Source organism: Phoxinus phoxinus (assembly GCF_949152265.1).
Source record: "Phoxinus phoxinus genome assembly, chromosome: 2".
Lineage (NCBI taxonomy): Eukaryota > Metazoa > Chordata > Actinopteri > Cypriniformes > Leuciscidae > Phoxinus > Phoxinus phoxinus.
This window is the reverse complement of record NC_136877.1, coordinates 27,413,849-27,427,086: the sequence shown is the minus strand read 5'-3', so window position 1 is coordinate 27,427,086 and position 13,238 is coordinate 27,413,849. Positions and strand designations below refer to the sequence as shown.

The window sequence follows — 13,238 nt, the reverse complement described above, 5'->3', positions numbered from 1 at the left end:
GGACCTACCTTGTTATAACCGAGGGATTGGCTCCCTCTAGCTTCCGGCGAGCAAAGTTGACCTTCTGTAGAGGGAACCAGTTTATTTCTTTGGTGTCCACACTCTCTGTCCAGGTACCTCCTTTCTTCAGCTGCTTCAGCTCAAAGTTCTGTAACATGAGGAATAATGGTGTTGTCTTTCACAAGTAGTCTGCCTCTTTGATACTGATTCAATAATGCCTAAGCTTGTTATAGACATCAACTCTTTAAGTGGTAAAATGGAAAATGTGAAACAGGTCTACGATGAGGACAGATCACTTTGATGATTACTCAATGGGCTATGTGGCAAAAAGGAAAGCAAGCTATTTGTTTCTGTTTGCAGGCTTAAAATCTGCTTTGAGTTCTTCTACCTTCCAGTCCAGTGAAGGCTCCTTCACAAACACATCCATGGTGTTGAGCAGCAGGTCTGGGTCATCCCTGAAGGCTCGCAGTGAGTGTACCATCACACTCTGGATGAGGCCAGACTCGGCCATGGGTCGCATCAAGTTCATAAACTGCCGTGTCAGTCTAAATGGCATCAGTTCAGGCACTGGGAGGAACTACATGTAACAAAGTTATAGTCAAGCTGTTCATCAATCTTTTATCTCTAAATTAGTACAGTAACTGTTTGTAGCTGTGCTTTCGTCACCTTACTACGGTGGCCCAGTAGTGCACAACGAACTTTAAAAAAGCAAACATAAGTTCACAACACAATGAAATGAATCCACAACAACACAACAGAAAATGTACAACACAACGGAAATGCTCCCAACCACTAGAGGGCTCTCGGAGCGCGATAAAGTTAGTTTTCCTTGCCATTGTTCTCTATATAGACGGCAGTCTTAATATAACAATACCACGGTTCGTTTTAACAGTGTAACCATTGTATATCGACATAAAATATACTTAAAAATTACCATGAACTAGCTGCGTATTTATACCCGAGAATTCTTTGACACGCTACCACAGCACATGATCCCTAAGGGAACGTCTGGCAATTCCACCAAGTGGTTAAAACGTATAATTTATTATAATATAATTTCATAAATAAAAATAAAAACCATTTGGTGAATTGCAGAATTACAGGAAGGTATTGGCACAATTTCACCAAAGTCAGTCTGGTCACTAGGAACCTAGTCTCGCGTAGCCAGACCTTCAGACTGACGGCTGAAGGTCTGGAATTCATAGCAGCTTTCTTTGGCCAAGGCCCGCCCATAAGGCCGTTTGACCGACATGTCAAACAACCAATTACAGTTCGTTTCGTTCAGCGTCACGTTTCGGGGCGTGGAAATGTCCCCACAACAACAGACCAGCGTGCAACAAGTCAGTCAGCATAGAAAATCATAGAACAATAGTGTGCACTTCATCATCGATGAGACGCTCGCGGTAAACATCAGTTTGAAGCATATCTCTCCACTTTTTAACGCCCACAAGCAATTCTGGAGAACCGAACACAATACTGAATCGGCAAGCTGCGATGTCAGCGTTGTTTCATGTTTGCCCGCAAACGCGGCTGATATCCCCTTCGCAGTTAGGTACTTCACTTGATCTTCCATAATAGATAGGAGGGGACACACAACTAGTAAAATTGGATCTGCTGGGAATCCTTCTAAATGCTGACAAAGGGTCGGCCAGGCTTGGAAAATAATACTCTTCCCAAATCCCGTCGGCAAACAGGCTAAAATATCTCTTTTTGTCTCCACTAAGTGCCTCAAACAAAACTCCTGGACATCTCTTAAAGAGTCTATGCCGTGAACCTCGCATACTTTTGAGAATCCTACGTTTAGCTGATCTTGATAGATGCTCATTGTCACTCATGTAAACACAACAGTTTTTCTTCCGCAATCACACGTCTGCGCTTTGTTTCCCGGCGGATCGAAAATAAACGCGACACTTGCGCCCCCCGGAAATCCGATAAAATTCAACCAATCAGATGACGACTTCGACATTCCTGAAGTGTTTCCAGTTAAGTGTACCATATGCATCAGACGTTTAGCCAACGTTCCGTGGGCGTGACGTCTGAGGCTGAGACTACTAGGAACCTACCACAAGCTTTGGGACATGAAAAAAAAAAAAAAATTCCGTTGTGTTGTGGCTCATTTCTGTTGTGGATTCATTTTGTTGTGTTGTGCACTACTGGGCCACCGTACCTTACAGACTCATTTTTCTGTCAGTTAAACATACTAATGAATACAAGACAAAAAAAAACCTCACCTGTGTGGCTGATCCAAATGCATGACCAAAGTCAATGCCGATCATGCCGCCCGTCTCCGTGTTGATCATGAAGTTAGAGAGATGCCGATCACCAATGCCCAGAATCCAGTGACTGACACAGAGCACAGCATGAGAGCTGCTGAAATGGGACCGCAACGAAAGGAAGGCTTCAGGTGTGGTACTCATCCTTACAAAAGCACGCCTGAAAACAAGCATTCATGGCATCATTCATTTATTTTAGACTTTGTTCAAATGTAACACTGATGGTACATTTGTCCTATATATAATGCAGAGAGAAATGATGGCATACTTTAACAAGTCATCAGGCACTATCTGCTCAATTCTCCTAAAGTTGTTCACAGTGTCCACTCGTTTTGCTTTCCTGTAGTGAATCAAATGTAAGTGGATTAAGTACCGGTATTAATATTATTCATACAATGACGAGTCATATTTTAAAGCCATTGTAGAATACTGAGTCACATTGACCCATGACAAGTGGTTAAATGAACTGACAACTTACTTGTAGAGTTCAGCATATCGTCTAATGCCGGTCACCTTACCAGCAACTTTGCTGACCCAGTCATCATAGGTCTCATTGGGCCTAAAATACATTAAAACAAAGTAACACTTGATTCACTCAATGCAGAGTACCAATTGCAAGGTCTGAAGGCCTTTTGCTTTATTTGCTGAGGAAAAGGGATAAATATTCACTTCATGATTGTCTTCTGCTCCTGTTCAGTCCTTCTGCTGGAAAGGAACTCCTTCAGAGTGCAGGTGTTCTCCATCCACTCAATCAGGCCAATCCTGTAAATGTCAGCAGACATTTGTTAACAACCCCTAAAAAAAGGTCAGCCCAGCACACAAGTTGAATTAAGAGAAGCCTATCCTAGTACCTGCTGCTGATGGGGATGACCTGGTAAGTGCGGAGTGCCAGGCTCCGCTGAGAACAGGCAGTGTCCTGACTGAGAAGCATGTTCATCACACCAAAGAGCTGCTCGATGCGCTGGTCCTGCCGCAGGTCCTCCCCGCCCTTCACTAAGAACGGATAATCCCGCTCGTCATCTCCTCGTATGATGATACGCTTCGGCCGTCGAATAGATGCCATAACCTTTACCTAAGGTTGGGTAGATGAATTGTAATACACTTAGGGATCATGCAAAAATGACACCTAATAATGAAAACATCATTCCTCGTACCCTTTCATCGAAACCTGTGATCTTGGCATGATATTCAGGCAAAGGCTTCGATTTGCCATCATACTGACCTGTAGAGGGAAGACCAGAACCAGATGACTTCAAAAGACAAACACTTATGATACATGCAGAACTTTATTAAAGTAATTTGATTGTTGATTTAAATTACATGATTTACGAAAGTAAAAGTAAGAAAGTTTTGAACTAACCTGGTACCTCCAGTTCATTTTGAAGCATTTCTGCTTTGAAGCTGCTGAGCCAGGGTGAATATTCCTTCATGTTACCTGGTTCCTTCTGGAAATCTTTCATGGAGACGGCGGCCATGTGGTCCACCTGCTGAAGGAAATTCTTATCCTTTCGCTTTTCATACAACTTGGACCCACCAGCACCAAGCAGCTTCTCCACTTCTTTACAGTATTTCTGTGACAGGCACATACAGTAAAAATGTAACATTAGACCAAAACTATGCATCTATTCAAGAAATACAGAGAAACCAGCAGAGATCTGATTAATTATCTTCAAACAACAGAAGGTATTTCACATTTAAAACAACAACACACATCTACAATTCTAAAACATCATATATTTAGTTTAGATAGGGCTGTACATTTGGGAAATCTAATTAATATCACTATAAAATAATAATAATAATAATGCAATAGTCATTCTTTTTTTAAATTATGATTATTGTTATCACTAAATAAAACAAACAAAATAAGAAATATACCTACTGTAATATTTCACTCAAATAAAGAGTATTACTAATGATTATTATTATATAGTACAACTGTAAAATTACAATAATGTAAAAAAACAGCACTGCGCTTCGTGGCTTTGTGATTTTATATCGTATAAGTACTGTACACAAGTATAAGAACTCCAAGTTGTGAACCTGAATGAATTTTCTTCGGAAAGATCCAAGTCCTGGAGACTTTGAATCACCAAGCCATCCAGTCATTTCCTCACAGAGCTGCTTCGTTTTCTTTGCATTCATGTTTGGTTTGTCCAGTTGATTCTTCACCTCACCCCACCAGTCCTGCCAAACCATTACTTGAGAATCAAAACTACTACAACAGGCCATAAAAATGTCATGTCCCAGTAAGTTAAAGAGAAAGTGTGATTTCTGTGCCAATGGGCTTGACATCTCAAAACTGGTTCAACCAATGGCACTTGGATTTTGGGCAAGACTCATAGGGAAAAGGACTTTTGTACCTTGAAAAGCATGTCAGGGTTGGTAAGTTGCTGAAGGGCATCTACAAACTCTTGAATGACGCCACCTTTATCCAGTAATGACTTCAGCCTGGAACACAAACAACAGTTTTCACGTCTCAGTACCAGGAAGGCCAAAGTCACTGAACAGACCTACATACTTCTCAACAAACTCCCGGTTCCTCTGACCACTTGCAGACTCCTCAAAGGTGTAGCTCTCTCTGCTGATCATGTACGGGTAGATGAGGGCTTGTGGATAGCATTCTGCGATCTCCTCTATAACATGTTGAACTGCTGTCGCCTGTGGTTTGTCAAGAAGAGCCATCATTTGACTGATCCAGCCAATCAGCAACCAGCAAGGCACACTAACAACCTAAAATGGCAACAACAACAAAAAAGAAAAGCAGTTTGCTCAAAATGTAATACTTCACGAGGAGATGAATGATGAGGCATTGCTATCGAAATCTTTAGCTTTGCTAAATGTATTAGATATTTACAAATGCCATTTTCAGATTCACCAAAGTAGCTGTTTATGTTGGCCTTATTCATTCATATTTACATTTTTATTTGCCATATTTGCTGATTGACTATACTGTACATGAATCCTAAAATGTTTGAACTTAGGGCAGCAAATGATCTCACACCTCTCTGACCATCAGGTCCAGGGTTTCTGCGGGGTACAGTTCTACTAGCTGCAGTAGACGGGGAAACTTGAGCCTGGCCTCATCTGAGTTGAGCTTCAGTGCCTTCAGCATCATCTTTACTACATGTCCAGGCAAGGACTGCAGCTTAGAACTGATGGCTAGAATCAAACATCAAATGTATTGTTGTAAGTACATCAATTTGCACTTTAACCCACTACCTGCATGCATGGAATCACAAAAAGACATTATAAATCCTGTGAGACACTTGTAGGGTACTCTGTATTTATGAGAGCAGTTGGGTGCTGTACTGGTCCACAGCTGTCTCACCCTCTTCTTTCTGTTCGCTCACTCTTAGTCTTCGGTCACAGAAGTTGACCAAGGTCATGTAGGCCTCCACAATACCATCTGTGTGTACATGCTGCTGGCTGAAGGACTGCTCTTCCTCTTCTGCCTTACGTGCAGCACTTCGCAACAACTCCAGAGCCTGCATCTGCAGACCCTCTACCACCTGAGCAGAAAAATAACACCCATGATCCAAACTGGGGTGAGAAAAACTGTTATCAACAGCTAGAGAACAACAAGCAAACATGCAGTCATCAAAATTATGGCAAAATGATTTTTCCTCTTATTTAAAAAAAAATTAAAATAAAATGCCATAGGTAAATGGCAGATGTCATTAAACCAGCTCTTTAATTAATTAGTATGTACCAGGATTATTAATTTGTGCACTAACTGTAAGCATAAAAACAGGTCCTACTGATATTTCTTCAGGAGGCAGAAACTAATTTTCTCACCCGTTTAAAATGGTGCAAACATTTACATTACCATTCAAAGGTTTGGGATCAGTAATATTTTGGTAAAAAAATCATTAATACTTTTATTCAGAAAGGACACATTACATTTTTCAAAAGATTTCTATTTCAAATAAAACAGATCTTTTGCACTTTCTCTTCATCTTGATAACCAAATCAACATATTAGAATGAGCTTTGCCATCACAAGGATTTTAAAATATATTAAAATACAAAAGAGTTATTTTAAATTGTACTATTTCACATATTGCTTTTTTTATTTTTATTCTTCGTTCTTCTGAGATTTCTTTCAGAAAAACATTACAAAACTCTTACTGACCCCAAACTTTTGAACGATGGTGTATCTGCACCATGCTGCTGCTTCTTGCTTTTTCATATTGAAGACATTCAAAATGTACTGAATAAATGCCAAAAATACATCTAAATAATCTAATTTGGAACATGACCAATTCTACAATAACAATTGTAATCTGTGACTTCAATAAGCAATACATCCCAGAAAGCCATGTCTAAATAACTCATTACCTGGGTGACAGATGAGGCCATTGAAAGCTGGAGAATCTTTTGTACTTTATCTTCCCCGAGAGTCTCTAGAGCAGAGGGACTGCGATCTGCAGTGCTGGCCATGAGGTCATAGGTGGTTCCCAGAAGGATCTTCTGGTCACGGAGCATCCGAGCAGAAGAGCCTTCACTCTGTCCCTCAGCATCCACTGTAAAATACAGCAATGCGTCAATCATGAACTCGGACTGTGACGAGGGTTGAAATTATGTGTAATCTATATGATAAGAGTGGATGATTCATACTCAAAAGTGGAACAGTCTTGAGCAAAGCATTAATCTTTTCAGCAGATCCAAGGCCTGGAATTCTTCTGTGAGTAAAACGGCTGAAGCTGTGGACCCAGCGGAGCAACCAGGCACCATCAGTCTTTGCATCACGGTGAAGTTCCTTCAACAGCTTGGATGCCACCGGAAAGTTATTCTGTCAACAAGATTAACACATTACGTTCTGCTTGTTTCTCAATAGTCATATTGCAGGTGGTTTAAACATGAAGCATTTGATAAGCTTGAATGACTGATGTTGAAAACAATTAGATATCTATTCGGCCCCCTACTAGGCACCAACACTGATGTTTGAAAACCCTGAGCACCTGTTTCCATGCACTGTCTGCCATTTGGAGTTTCATGTTGAATTTGCAGCTCTTCACCAGCCCTCCGAGTTGCTCTCCACTCGCCTGCTCCGCACCGTCCACATCCATGCTGTTTTCAGGGGTGGAAGTCAGCCTCTCGAGAATCTTATCCAAGAAGAAACAACTAAAAAACAAAGATGAAAGCATGGATGGGACATTTGTATAACTTCATAATTAAGCTTTACAGCACCTCAGACTTTTCAAGGTGGTGAACTATTTCTTCACTATAACAGCATTGAGAAATCTTTATTCCCAGTGAGGTGTCATAAAGTAGCAGTAAATCACCGAGATGTGATGATGTCATCCCAAACATTCATGGGGTCCAGTTTAGCATCCGGATAGCTGCTGGTCCATCGTCTGATCATGAACTTGAGAGAATTCACTGAGACTGAGAGCAACAAGATACAGTGATAATTTAGTCTGCTGAAAGCCCACAACATGGTTATAAATCTTCAAGCATTCAACCAACCTTACTAAGATCAATTACTCACCGTCTCCAGTGATATAATTCAGGAAGTCTTGGATCTCCGTCAGAGCTTGGACAGACTGTAACACAGTCAGGCGGCTGCGGTTCAGCAGTGGGTCGATACTGGAGTAGTTCTACATGATACCATGTAATGTGGAAAGAAAAATCAGGTATTTAAATATATGCCATTTGTTGAAGAAAGGGAAAAACCCCTCTTTACAGGGCAGATCACATAGGGACAAATAAAAGCTGTGTGTGTGTCTGTCGGCATGCCTATGTAACATACTAACCTCTGTGAAAGAACTCATTGGTTTGAAACTGACCTGCACGAAGACTTGCATGCAGTTGTTGGCATAGTATTTGGCTCTGTCATAGTCCTCTTGCAGGATGTACAGTAGACTCAGTTCCTGACTGTAATGGGTCTCCATGATGATCTTGTGCTCTTCCATCTTCATGGCAGCATCGACAAAGCTGAGCAGATCCTGAGTTCTCTCGCCCAGCTGCAACTGCTTCAACATACTACGCATCATGTACTGCAGGTATGTTTCCTATTAGAGAAATAAACAGAAGCAATTACTGCAGGGTGTTATATTATGTGTTATATTATTTGATAATAGGTGAGATTCCAGATAATATGATTAGTTACTCCTTGTGGTGACACAACCATGAAAAAATAGCTCAAATTGAAACTGTTCAAAATTACTTAAAAATCATACCACATAAAAGGGCTCTGTCCACATTTTTTCTAGTTTGACGGGTGAGTTGTCGTCAATGTTGACTGTGGCACAGTACTGCAGAGATTTCCACTCTGTCAGGTGATTATAGGCTTCCAGTGCAGCAATCTCCCAGAAATCTTTCTCAGTGTTTGTGGGTTCTCCATCACTCCAGTCCTCTTTGTTCAAAGCCTGAATCAAAACAACATGTCACAATTAAATTGATAAGGTCAGATATAAAGTACTTTTGCATTTAAAGAAATTCTGATATATGTTTGAGTATAAATATTAAATATTCATAAATTAGAATTCCCTGTGGGGTGTCAGACAATACCCGTTTTTTTTTTTTTTGATATGGACATTAAAGGTAGGGTAGGTAGGATTTATATAAAAACTTTTTACCAAATTTGATTAAACTTTCTATATATATCAATGCATAATTAAAATGTAAGTACTCTGATAAAAAGAGTATAAAAATCGAGTGACTCTAGACCGTTTAATCTTCATTAAACACAGCTCATTATTTCCATTCGGGACGAATCACAGGATTGGCTTGCGCGACTGTCACTCGACGTCGCCATGACTACCGCCGTTATTACTGGCTCTGCCCACGTGCGCGCAATCGCGCACCCGTTTTTAGGTGGGAGTGAATGGAATTAATGAGCTGTGTTTAATGAAGATTAAACGGTCTAGAGTCACTCGATTTTTATACTCTTTTTATCAGAGTACTTACATTTTAATTATACCTTTTTAATTACCCTACCTTTAAAGGGCACCTATTATGGAATTTTGAAATTTACCTTTCATGTAGTGTGTAACATAGATCTAAGTGAACAAAAACATCCTGCAAAGTTTGAAATATGAAAGTGCACCGTATATAAAGTTATTGTCTTTCAAAAGTAAGAGTCGACTCTGAATAATTTTTATGAATCGTTAGAAGACCGAAGGTTTTTCTCTGACTAGATGACGTCAACTTGTCAAGTTATTTGAATACGATACGCCCACTTATTGCGCTCCAAGGCCAGGGAAAACATCATGGCGACGAGACGCTGTGTTCTGAAGTGCGACTCAAAAGCCAACTTTTTTCATCTGCCCAAGGAGGAGCATTTGAAGACTAAGTGGCTACAATTCATATAACTATACCACAGAAGTATAGTCCGAGCCTTGTGCTTTGTTCGCGCCATTTTGAAGACGATTGCTTTTTAAATGCAATCAAACTTGGATTCGCGAGCCGGTCACAGCCCTGATGTTGAAGGAAGGTTCATTTCTAAGTGTATTTGCATCAGCTTCCTCCTCCGTATCACAACCTGTAAGTGTTATTAATAATTGTTGCTTTTATGTTTTATGTAGCATGCTTAATTATTATTTTGTTTGTTGTGTAAGCACCGTTTAGCTTCTAGGTCTTCAATGGCAATTGTATTGAGATATGTGAAGTGTTTGTCGTTGTTTTCGGAGTTGTCTTAAAGAATAGAATAATACCTCGTAGTAACGTAACTGCATTTTTTTTTTTTTTTACTTTATGTTTATGCATCGGGCTAATGCAAACAAAGACTGATTGTGCTTTTACAATATGAACTCTGGGATATGCTCGCTAACATAACATTAAATTCTTTATCTTATTTTTAGTTTTTTACTACAAACTACAAAGCAGTGGACTATAATCATTATTATAACACGATTTAATTAATAAAGGCATCATTGTACTCCGTGTTAAACAATAAGTATTATCTCTGTAAACACTGCTGGGTCATCTGACCAATCGCAGATTAGCGTCGCGCAAAGCAGGGGTTTGGAAAAATGAGTCGTTGAACGAATCATTTGGGAGTCGGTGAGCAAATCAGGTAAAAATAAATGCATATTATACGAAAACAAAAGTGTTTTTTGACATTGCATGCGCGTAAAACTGTTGTTGGGGACTCCCTAAACAACATTAGGAACATTTTAAATGTCATAATAGGTGCCCTTTAACAACAGCATTGGACGCACCAGATACATTGTTTTTTAGTGTTATAGCAAGACTGCTAATTTGCAACACTTGTCCATAGGAGGCTACGTATTTCATAAAACATAATGCAATATACAAAACATAGTGCAAAACAATACAATGTTTAAAAAAATGTAAACAATACACATTATCAATATTCATTTCATACAGCATTACCATGTGTGCAGATTTGCCTTGACTTCAGCCATTGTTTCAGACCTCTGTCAAAGCTAATCATGTCTGTCTGCAGTTTTAAGTCAGTGGGCAGAGAGTTCCATAGTCTCGATCCATTATAGGAGAAACTGGACTGACCAAAAGATTTAGTAACAATTAGTTTGACAATGGCCGTGATATTTAAAGAATAAAATATTGATGTAATGTTGATATTTCATAAATAATCCAGTGGCAGAAACATCTGGTTGACACTCCAATATAGTAGGTGGTGGTATTGCAACTGAATGCGGACCATTGAAGACGACGGTGTGTAGCTACTACTGCCACAGAAAATCATTGGTAACACTTTATTTCAATGGTCCACTTTAGACATTCTACTTACTAAGTAACTTTGCAAATACATGTCAACATAATCTACTAACCCAAACCCTAACACCTAACAGTTGACATGTAGTTGCAAACTTATAGTTAGTAGAATGTCTAAATTGGAATATCAAAATAAAGTGTAACCAAATAATTTCAGAGGAGAGGACAGATGAAAGCAAGACACTTGCTCGCAACACAAAAAAAGCTTTCCATTCTTTTGTGTATGCTTTTGTACAGTTATGGTTACAAACTCTTTCTCTCTACACTTGTATTGTGATTCACTTAAAGATGAATTTGACCAATAGCATTATCTATTTTGTTTCCCCAAAATTTCTATAAACATTGTGATAATATTGATATCGTGAATTCTTTTGGTCACTATACTCATGTAGTGAAAATCTGACAGTGCCTTATTCTCTAACAAACATTTAAAAACAATTTAAGGAAAAAAGCATATTCTGAATCTGTTTACGTTCCCATAGTGTGTTTGTAAACAAGAAAACACATCAATACCTCATTGTAGAGCTTCACAGCTTCAGCATAATCACTCTTTGCCTCTGCTTGCAGGGCCGTGAACGTTATTGACTTTGTACCAATCTTGCCGCTAAAGATTCCCCTGACTACATCATAATCTCCCAAAGACCTGTAAAGTCTACAGAGGAATATGAATCAGTGCAGAACTGATGAACACAGTGAATACTTTGAACATTTATGAGGGAGTTTTGATCTTACTTGGCGAGGTGGATCCATCTTTCTGTGTCAGGTGGCAGCTCTCGTTTGCCTCGAGCTCGTTTCGATGGAGGTTCCTCTGATGTTCCAGTGCCATGAAGCAAACTTTCCTCTAGTAACAGGATGCCCATGGGCTGCTGCAGACTGGCGAGACAGCTGGCACTGACAAGAGCCGGCTCAACACCAAGAAGGGCCTTATGATGATAACTCATATCCTGTAATGAAATGTATAAAATGTGTTTGCATACAGGCAAATAATACAATTAACAGGACAACAGTCTTACTTCAAGATTTTTAATATTCAAGCTCTGTTCAGCCCTGGTGAGATGCCTATCTCACTAGCTTATAAACAGAGCCATTGTGTCTTATCTCTTATCACAAGTGTGTACACACCTGCACACAAGAAATGAAAGGGGGGAAGTAGACAGTGCTCATGTTGAGGAAGGTGTTCAGGGTCTGCACTAGATCCTTTAGAATATTGCTTGTTTCTTTACTAGACTTGGATTTCTCCAATTCAACCAGCACACCAGCAAACAGTGAGCTGAACAGCTGCTTCGCCAGAGTGGCATCCCTCTGTAAAACAAATGTAAACAAAAACTTGGATTCTGTTATGGATTTTTTGATATTCAGTCAATTAATTTCAAACACATCTTGACCACATTGTTAAAATAATCCTGAATTACAATGCACCTGTGCCAGAGCTTGTAGTGGGGCGATGAGGCTGCTGTGCTGAATCTGAATATCAGGAAGATCTCCAACTCTATAGCTGCGGTACAGTGTGACCTGAGCATCCTGACGGATCTTCAGATCTGCTCTTCTCTTCTGTACAACACAGAAAAGAGAATATAGTAATAAAAAAAACTTTAATTATAATGCAAATGTATATCTATGAAAAATAGCTACCCTTTCTGTTCTTTGGGACTGAATTTCTTTCTTGGCAAATCTGATGTTCTCCTTTTCTTTATCCTTTAGAAATCTCCTCCTGAGCCTCAGGATGTCTGCACGCCGCTCCCGCTCAGCTGTTTGAAAACCAACCAACACAGAAAAACTGCTGTGGAAAACTCTACTGCTTAATGCTAGTCAAGTCCAACCTTTAAACATAGGTAATTGTCAGAAATCAAATGTATTCACACATTCTCCTTTATCTTTGGGTACTGACCTGCACTTCGACTGTCTGTCTCGTCACCAGCAGCGGTGAGCCTTTTAGAGCCAAACCCTGCACCCACGGCTCTCCAGGAAGCTTGGGGGCGCTCTGATCTCTTTTTCTCAAACACCAAGAGTGACGATAAAGAATCAGATGATAGGGAATAATCAGCCAGTGTGTCCACACTACTCCCGGTTAACCAGTTATATGCTGAACGGCGTCCTAAAAGGACAGAGGTTTATTATTACACAGAAAGATATGGTTAATTGTCATTAGTTATCCTTCAAAAAAAAATCCCCCCCCCCCCCCGCACATCTTTTCTGCAGTTACAAAGTCCACTGAACAACACTATATAGGTGAAAGAACTAAAGCTAATTTTATTTTCAT

General features: G+C 39.8%; 1 protein-coding gene across 1 annotated transcript in view; it reads right to left on the bottom strand.

Annotated features, from left to right (window-relative positions):
* The window catches only part of prkdc (protein kinase, DNA-activated, catalytic subunit), a 36,995-nt gene that overhangs the window by 724 nt on the left and 23,033 nt on the right, over positions 1 to 13,238 (bottom strand). Inside the window, exons 59-85 of the mRNA XM_079605445.1 lie at positions 12,867 to 13,073; positions 12,611 to 12,726; positions 12,398 to 12,529; positions 12,101 to 12,280; positions 11,711 to 11,922; positions 11,492 to 11,630; positions 8,458 to 8,646; positions 8,065 to 8,289; positions 7,767 to 7,875; positions 7,561 to 7,663; positions 7,237 to 7,399; positions 6,893 to 7,067; positions 6,614 to 6,798; positions 5,605 to 5,785; positions 5,278 to 5,435; positions 4,795 to 5,006; positions 4,637 to 4,724; positions 4,317 to 4,460; positions 3,634 to 3,844; positions 3,428 to 3,495; positions 3,125 to 3,345; positions 2,943 to 3,035; positions 2,752 to 2,832; positions 2,542 to 2,613; positions 2,232 to 2,433; positions 389 to 577; positions 9 to 148 (exon numbers count right to left, since the gene is read on the bottom strand). Of these exons, the coding sequence (XP_079461571.1) occupies positions 9 to 148; positions 389 to 577; positions 2,232 to 2,433; positions 2,542 to 2,613; positions 2,752 to 2,832; positions 2,943 to 3,035; positions 3,125 to 3,345; positions 3,428 to 3,495; positions 3,634 to 3,844; positions 4,317 to 4,460; positions 4,637 to 4,724; positions 4,795 to 5,006; positions 5,278 to 5,435; positions 5,605 to 5,785; positions 6,614 to 6,798; positions 6,893 to 7,067; positions 7,237 to 7,399; positions 7,561 to 7,663; positions 7,767 to 7,875; positions 8,065 to 8,289; positions 8,458 to 8,646; positions 11,492 to 11,630; positions 11,711 to 11,922; positions 12,101 to 12,280; positions 12,398 to 12,529; positions 12,611 to 12,726; positions 12,867 to 13,073 (4,195 nt within the window). The remainder of the gene's footprint in view (positions 1 to 8; positions 149 to 388; positions 578 to 2,231; positions 2,434 to 2,541; positions 2,614 to 2,751; positions 2,833 to 2,942; positions 3,036 to 3,124; positions 3,346 to 3,427; positions 3,496 to 3,633; positions 3,845 to 4,316; positions 4,461 to 4,636; positions 4,725 to 4,794; positions 5,007 to 5,277; positions 5,436 to 5,604; positions 5,786 to 6,613; positions 6,799 to 6,892; positions 7,068 to 7,236; positions 7,400 to 7,560; positions 7,664 to 7,766; positions 7,876 to 8,064; positions 8,290 to 8,457; positions 8,647 to 11,491; positions 11,631 to 11,710; positions 11,923 to 12,100; positions 12,281 to 12,397; positions 12,530 to 12,610; positions 12,727 to 12,866; positions 13,074 to 13,238) is intronic.